General features: G+C 42.3%; 2 protein-coding genes across 12 annotated transcripts in view; both read right to left on the reverse strand.

Moving 5' to 3' along the window:
- Positions 1-233, reverse strand: part of igfbp7 (insulin-like growth factor binding protein 7) — an 11,079-nt gene extending 10,846 nt beyond the window's left edge. The window contains exon 1 of the mRNA XM_044204397.1: positions 1-233. This exon is cut by the window's left edge and continues 279 nt beyond it. Within this exon, the coding sequence (XP_044060332.1) occupies positions 1-154 (154 nt within the window). The 5' untranslated portion in view covers positions 155-233.
- Positions 234-1,131: 898 nt separating this feature from the next.
- The window catches only part of LOC122879880 (cytochrome c oxidase assembly protein COX18, mitochondrial), a 9,347-nt gene continuing 2,978 nt past the window's right edge, over positions 1,132-7,500 (reverse strand). For all 11 annotated transcript variants that reach the window (XM_044204387.1, XM_044204391.1, XM_044204394.1 and 8 more), the window contains 6 exons: positions 7,468-7,500; positions 6,208-6,308; positions 5,297-5,451; positions 5,102-5,217; positions 4,912-5,019; positions 1,132-1,765 (listed from right to left, as the gene is read on the reverse strand). The exon at positions 7,468-7,500 is cut by the window's right edge. In XM_044204387.1, coding sequence (XP_044060322.1) covers positions 1,604-1,765; positions 4,912-5,019; positions 5,102-5,217; positions 5,297-5,451; positions 6,208-6,308; positions 7,468-7,500 — 675 coding nt within the window. In that variant the 3' untranslated portion in view covers positions 1,132-1,603. The remainder of the gene's footprint in view (positions 1,766-4,911; positions 5,020-5,101; positions 5,218-5,296; positions 5,452-6,207; positions 6,309-7,467) is intronic.

Genomic DNA, 7,500 nt, shown 5'->3' on the forward strand with positions numbered 1-7,500 from the left:
AGTCCAGCAGAGAGCCGGCAGGGCAGCCCTCCCCGGGGAGAGGAACGCACTGAGCCGGGTCACATGGTCCGCAGCCCGGACCCGCAGAGACCCGGACCAGGAGGACCGAGAGCAGCGACAGAACCAGACACAGAAAGACGGTGAAAGATCTCATGATGGTCTGATGGAGATCTCTGATGTGAACTCTGCTGGTCTGAACTGTGTCACGGTCTAAACACACTGAGATCTGATCTGCAAACTGTGAGCTGTTTAAAGCTGCTGACTCCGCCTCAGAGCCCCAGAACTGATCCCAGACCTGCTCTCAGTGTGAGGAGGAGCACTGACTGATTGAATAATATCACAGTAACAATAATAATTAATTAATTAATAAAAAGGCCGGAATGATAAAAAAAGAAAAACGAGTCAGTGAAGCTTCATTCAGGATTTAAATCTGTAGTTTAGTCAAAAGAATAAAACTTCAGCTCTTTGATGTTTCTGCTTCATCAATAATCACATTAATGATTAAGTTTCCTGCTGCTGTTGATCACTGGACTCCTCACACAGTTGGTATTTTAAATCTTTATTATATTTAATATTTACATAGTTGTTTCAATTCAATTCAACTTTATTTATACAGCGTCAGTTCATAACAGAAGTTATCTGATTGCACTTTTCCTACAGAGCCGGTCTGGACCGGACTCTAGAATATTTACAGAGACCCCGTCGAAAAGACATACAGACCAATAAAGTCCAGTAAAGACCAGTACAGACCAGTACAGACCAGTACCACTCTGCTGTCTGCTGAAAAACAACTTTATTCATGTTTTCACATTGTGGTAAAGGGTTTAAAAACTGGAATCATCTCTAAGACGAACCACTGGAGGTTTCAGAGAAGTTAAAAGGTTTGTCCTTACTGTCGCTGAGCGTCAGCTGGTCGGTGGGAAACTAACAAACAGGAAATATTCCAGAGTCAGAGGTCAATTATTCTTCCTGTTATTGTTCAAAGGGTCCAGCTCACACAGCACAGGATGAATTAAATGTCATCATATCGTACTAGCTTAACACTTCTTAGTACCGAGTTTAATGAATGTTAAAGGGTCAGCTTCACAACAGAGTTTTAATCTTTCAAACTGATGAAACAGAATACAGACACCTTATATAACATAAGTTTTAATAATTATGAATGAACAAATCAATCAATCAATCAATCACTGGACCAATACAACATGTGTCTGCAAACATTGCTCCTGATTTTAAATCATAACCAGCTGAACAGCGTTAAAATATTAGTTTTCACTGAGACGTTTACTGACTGTGTGTTTCACTGTAAACTGGTTTCTTTATGTTTTCCATCATCACACTGTGGCTGTATATAAGTGTGTATATATAGATACACTTATGTACATTTAAATCAATCAATCAATCAATAACAGGCTGCATACAGCCCCAACACCCCTTCACCAATAAGGTAGGGCAGACTGTAGTAGCCTGACAGGCCAAACACAGGGCAGTAAAGTCCTTCTGCTCCTTAATAACTGAAGACCCAAGTAAAAGTTCTGAAAAAGGTTCATAGAAAACGAATATACAGTTGAAGTATTTGATGTATACTTGCAGTACTCTGTATTTATTTGCAGTATTTGGTGATGAATGCATACAGCAGGTCTCTGTAAGGAGAGTCTGAACGTTGAGTTCGGAGTTTGAGGATTTTGTGGATCGCACCAGACCGAAGGAGGAGGTTGTGACTGAATCCCACCAAACTAGAGGCAAACCAGTACAGAGCCATGGACTGGGAGGGGGGCAGAAAACAAACTGGTTTTAGAAAATCATTGCTACTGGAGGTTTAGGTTCAGGTTTCTGTAAAGTTTCTGATCATTGAACAATTTAAAGACCGGCAGACAGCAACATCATTTCATTTCACAATAAAATAAAATGCATAAAAGGCATGGACTAGCGCTGACGATAAATCGTATTCATCACGATATGAACATGCGCGATAAACACATCGCAAACGAAAAAACCAATACCCCTGTTCAACAAGCATAAATATGTAAACTTGCAGAAAGGGATATTTTAAGCTGTTCTGCAGCGCGCTAGCTCGGCTAATAGCAGATTTGTACAAACAAGCTAAAACTAAGTATGCATGTAGTCTAACTGTTTAGCTTAGTTTGCCACATACCTTTCAAATTTGGCAGATTCTTGTAAACTTCCTGCTGGCTGCGACAAAGCAGCCCCTCCCCCTCCGCCAGGTAACTTACCTGCAGTGAGTCACAGCAGCGGCGGAGGGAGGAGGACAGGAGGAAGCACTGATACTGACGGAGGTCTGAGTTCTTCATTCTTTCTAAACTTCACTCAGCGTTTTAGTGTATATGATTTATTTTATTAGCATTTTAGATATTATTGCATTTATATAGTTACTTTGCTGTTGCTGCTCTAGAAACAATGTTTTATTATATTTAAAATATAATTTTTATTTGTCGCAAATAATATTTTCATCACAATATTGAAGAAAGGACACATGGACTCATGAACATTAAAGAGTTTCGGGGATCAATAAAGTATTTCTGATTCAGATTCTGAACTCATGAACACGTGAACATGTAAACACGTGGACTCATGAACTGAATATCTTTGGGTTGGAGCCTTTAGTCAGATAAAACAAGCCATTTGACTACATTTCCTTGGGTTGGAAAATATAACGGGTGTTTTTGACCATTTTCTGACTTTTTTTCAGATTTTTTTCAGAGCCAGTAGACAGCTCGCTGGCTGCGTCCCTGATTACTTTAAAACAGCTTGTGTCCAGCCAGTCCTAAAAAAACCTGGGCTTGATCCCCCCCTTCTGGATAACTATCGTCCAATCTCCAAACTGCCTTTTATTTCGAAGATTCTAGAAAAACTTGTATCCAAGCAGCTTCTTGCTGCTGTGGAAAACAATAATACCTTTGAAAAGTTCACATCTGGCTTTTGTCAGCACCACAGCACTGAGACAGCCCTCCTCAAAGTCACTAATGACCTTTTAATGAACGTGTGTTCAGTTCTTGTGCTGCTGGACTTAAGTGCTGCCTTTGACTCTATTGATCATCATCATCTTCTCTCAGACAGACTGAGGCACTGGGTGGGCATATCTGGCACTGCACTAGACTGGTTCTCATCTTATCTGTCCAGTAGGAAACTCTGTGTCAGCATTAATAACTTCATGTCATCCTTTTCCCATATCAAGTATGGTGTGCCTCAAGGCTAAATTCTGGGACCAATACTGTTCTCCTTATACATGCTTCCTTTGGGTGATGTCATCCGCAGACATGGGATTTCTTTTCATTGTTATGCGGATGACACACAGTTGTACCTCCCTGTCGAGCCCACTGACCTCAGTACGCTGAGCTCTCTGCAGGACTGCCTGTCTGACATAAAACACTGGATGTCGATACATTTTCTTCAGCTCAACTCAAATAAAACTGAAATCCTTGTTATTGGGCCCCAACACATCACTAAACAAATACTGCCATCCACTGGTAACCTGTCACAACAGATCGAGCCTGTTGCAGGAAACCTCGGTGTCCTGTTTGATAGCAGTTAATGTTTTGAGCAACATATCAATAAGCTTGTCCAATCATGTTTTTATCACCTCAGAAATATTGCAACAATATTATCTATTTTAAATCTTAGTGATGCAGAAACTGTTGTACATGCTTTTATCTCCTCACGCATCGATTATTGTAACAGTCTGTTACAGTCTGTCTGTCTTAATCTAAAAACTCTGACAGACTGCAGACTGTACAGAACTCAGCTGCTCGGCTGTAAACCAGGACCCAGAGGTTCGACCACATCACACCTGGTTCAGCCTCTTTACATCGGCTCCCTGTTGGTTTCAGGACTGATTTTAAGATCTTGTTGATTCCTTTTAAGGCTCTTCATGGCCCCAGATTATATTTTAGACCTTGTAATCCCTAATGAACCTTCACATAGTCTGAGATCTTCGGGCAGGGGTCTCCTGTCTGTTCCTGAGTCCAGGATGGAAACTAAGGGGGACAGAGTTTTTGCCATCAGGGCCCCGAGGATCTGGAACAACTTGCCCAAAGACATCAGGCTGTCTGAGTCAGAGTCTTCGTTTAAGTCTCGTCTCAAAACACATTTTTATCAGAAAGCAGATCCTGATTTTACCTGAACTGGCTGCTTATTTTATTGTTTATTTTATTGCTTTTATGTATTTTATTTCTTTATATTTCGTCATTCAATGTGGAGTTTTATTTCTCTTGTTGTGAAGCACTTTGTACATAGTTTTGATAAGTGCTCTATAAATAAAGTTTCATTATTATTATTATTATTATTATTATAATCAGAAATACTTTATTGATCCCCGAGGGGAAACTCCTTCTGCAGCCGTATATTAGACCTGATACGACATAAACCTGGGGACAGTCCGACTCAGACTGAGGCCTTTATGACTCTGAGAGTCGACTCCGGTATCAGACATATTGACACACAGACCTGAGACCTGCATTAATACAACAACAGGACCTTATTAGACCTGATCAGACTGGACAGAATCTGGACCGACTTAGGTCCTGGTTCAGGTCTTAGTAACCGTTAAGACTTCAATCCTGCAGAAGAAACATGTTTTCAGAGTTTGAGCTGTAGGGCCTGATCTCAGACAGATAAAACATGTCTGTATGTGTTTAATCTGATGAACACGTGACGCTGACAGGAATGTGCAAATGTCTGACAGAACTCGACTCGACACGTTCAGAGAAAAATTCAAAGATTCATCAACTCATCAGATCTGAACATGAAACCTGCAGAAGTATGAAAACTCTGCATGCCTTCTGTCTGCACCTGAACTTGTTGTCACTCTGTAACATCCAAACTGAACCAATCAGCTGCTCTGATTGTATTTTATTTCATAGCACAGAATGACAGACTGTGCCTTTAACTCACTGAGGGGACTGTAGCAGCGATGGGAATCATCAACACCGACAATCCTCTGATGGAGTTCGTCACAATCCTCTGAAACCGAGAGGGGTCGACTCTCTGAAGAGAAAACACCTGAAGAAGAAGAAAAGAGGAGGGTTAGGTCAGATGACATCATCAGGTCAGGTGATCACACACACCTCCTGAACAGACTGACCTCTACGATGAGCAGGTTGGTCAGTCCAAGACAGACAGGGAGGATCCAGGTGGAATCAGGTAAGGTGAGGTCTGGGAACCACAGAGTGCCGCCTGCTGCCAGATCAGACTGCAGCGCTGCAGCAAACACAGTCTACTGTTAGTTAAAGGAATAAAGTCCTGGTCCAGGGCTGGTCCAGTCTCAGCGCTAGCTTACCGGACTCGCCCAGACTCAGGTTTCGGAGGGCCAGAGAGAGGCTGATCCATAGGGGCAGCTGAACCCAGACCAGCAGACTGGCTTTGAAGGGGTGACAGTTGTCTCTGATGTAGAGCTGAGAAACAATACGACGCAGATTCTTCTGGAACTGGAACCTGAACAGAAACAACAGAAGAAGAGAGCAGCACGATGTTACTGTTGTTTACCACGATCTTCTCAGATCCTGAACTCTTTAGAACCTGTGAGTCTTTGGTACGAGGTTCTTGTGTTTCCACTGTACTTTACAAACCTGGATGTTTCAGACAGACATCATTAATGCCTCTGTGCCCCCCAGGGACCTTCTTTAAACACGGCAATAGAGGGCCTAAAGGCTGTGCTTCAGTGCTTCAGACTGCCAAACAAATGTTCTACAAAACTGGCACAAACCAGTTCCACAAACCAGTTCCACAAACCAGTTCCACAAACCAGTTCCACAAACCAGTTCAGGCCCTTGAACCTAGTTGTGGGCAGTTGGTCATTCAGCCTGGACAGATGCAGCGGTGTAAGGGTTAATGATGTTGTACTCTCTCTTCTACGTATCTCCTCTGAGTCCATATCACATTAGACTCGATCCCGTTTAGTTTCGAAACGATCTTAGCGTTAGGGGTTAGCCTCTGTCGCTGCCCTGTTAGCTTAGCCGCGAGCCTAGCCTAGCCACATACCGTATATATATTTTATTATCTTATTTAAAACCAGACGTGACTGCAGTTTGATCTCCAACTGAAACTGGATCAACCAGGTTAAAGGTCATTAGGTCTTTGAGTGGAAACTTCCTGTTAGTGTTAGTTTGACTGACGACAAGTTAAACAACATGTTGAAAATAAATCTACAGAACAGAAATGTACAGCTGCAGATATTTGTTTGTTTCTTACCGGTTCTGTTTCTCCGTCCAGCCTCTCTCTCTCGCTCGGACTAAAACTTCGTATCGAAGCCTCTTCGCCAGCTCCGAGATCTCCGCCTGCAGCGCCTCCACCTGCACGTTTCCTGGAGGTTACTATGGTTACCGTGATGGAGAACATGTTTCTGTAAACTTCAAATTCTACTTTCTGTGAGACTCTATTTTATCTGAGGACAAACTGTTTCTGATCTCAGTTCACATTTACAGACCTGAGACCAGCTGAAGAGCAGAGTCACTGATCTCAGTTCACATTTACAGACCTGAGACCAGCTGAAGAGCAGAGTCACTGATCTCAGTCCACATTTACAGACCTGAGACCAGCTGAAGAGCAGAGTCACTGATCTCAGTCCACATTTACAGACCTGAGACCAGCTGAAGAGCAGAGTCACTGATCTCAGTTCAGGTTCTTAGTCTTTAATGTGATAAAAGTAATTTGTTAATTTTTCTCATCAATAAATCCTTCACGTTCAGACTCAAACCGACAACACGTCGGTCCGTCTCTCAGTACCGTCTGACTTCCTGTCTGCGGCTCTCAGCTGCGAGCCCATTGGTTCCTGCTGAGGACGTGAATCTTTAAAAACACAGATCTATAGTTTCCTGTTTAAAAAGGCTCAGTAGTTTCCTCAAACAGCTGCTCACAAACACACAGGAGGAAATCTGTTGGGGACTATTTCCAGCGGCGGATGAATCCACGTCATGTGTTCATGTATGTGGTGTTTTATTTTGCCCTTTGTAATCAATGATTCTGATAAGTTCTATATAAATCAAATGTAATATTATTATTATTATTATGATGTTGTTATTTATAAGAGCAGAACGTGTTCAGACGTGGAGGTGACGTCGGATCCGACGGCTGAATCAGCACAAACGGAACATTTTAACCTTCGTGGAGGAGGAGTTATTACCCGACTGTCGGATTAGACTGGCTTAGATTCAGCAGGTGTCCCTAATAAACCGGGTACTGCGGCAGCTGCGACCTGATCAGGATCAGTTTCTGGAAACACGTGGCGGTTTCATTAACCTTGTGTAAGTTTTTTTAAAAAGTAATTTTTCAAACAAAAGTGTTGAACAATAGTTGGTGTCAGATGTTCCTTTGTACCGCCATGTTTCCATTTTTCACTGTTTTCGGAGACTAATCAATTTTAATGAATCGGTTAATTGATCATCAGACTAATTAAAATACAGTTGGAGCTTTAGTGAACCCTTTCCTGCCCTCGGGTCTCCCGTCACTCACCTTGGCAATGACGACCATCTGGTAGGCAGCGAG

Source organism: Siniperca chuatsi, linkage group LG8 (assembly GCF_020085105.1).
Source record: "Siniperca chuatsi isolate FFG_IHB_CAS linkage group LG8, ASM2008510v1, whole genome shotgun sequence".
Classification (NCBI taxonomy): domain Eukaryota; kingdom Metazoa; phylum Chordata; class Actinopteri; order Centrarchiformes; family Sinipercidae; genus Siniperca; species Siniperca chuatsi.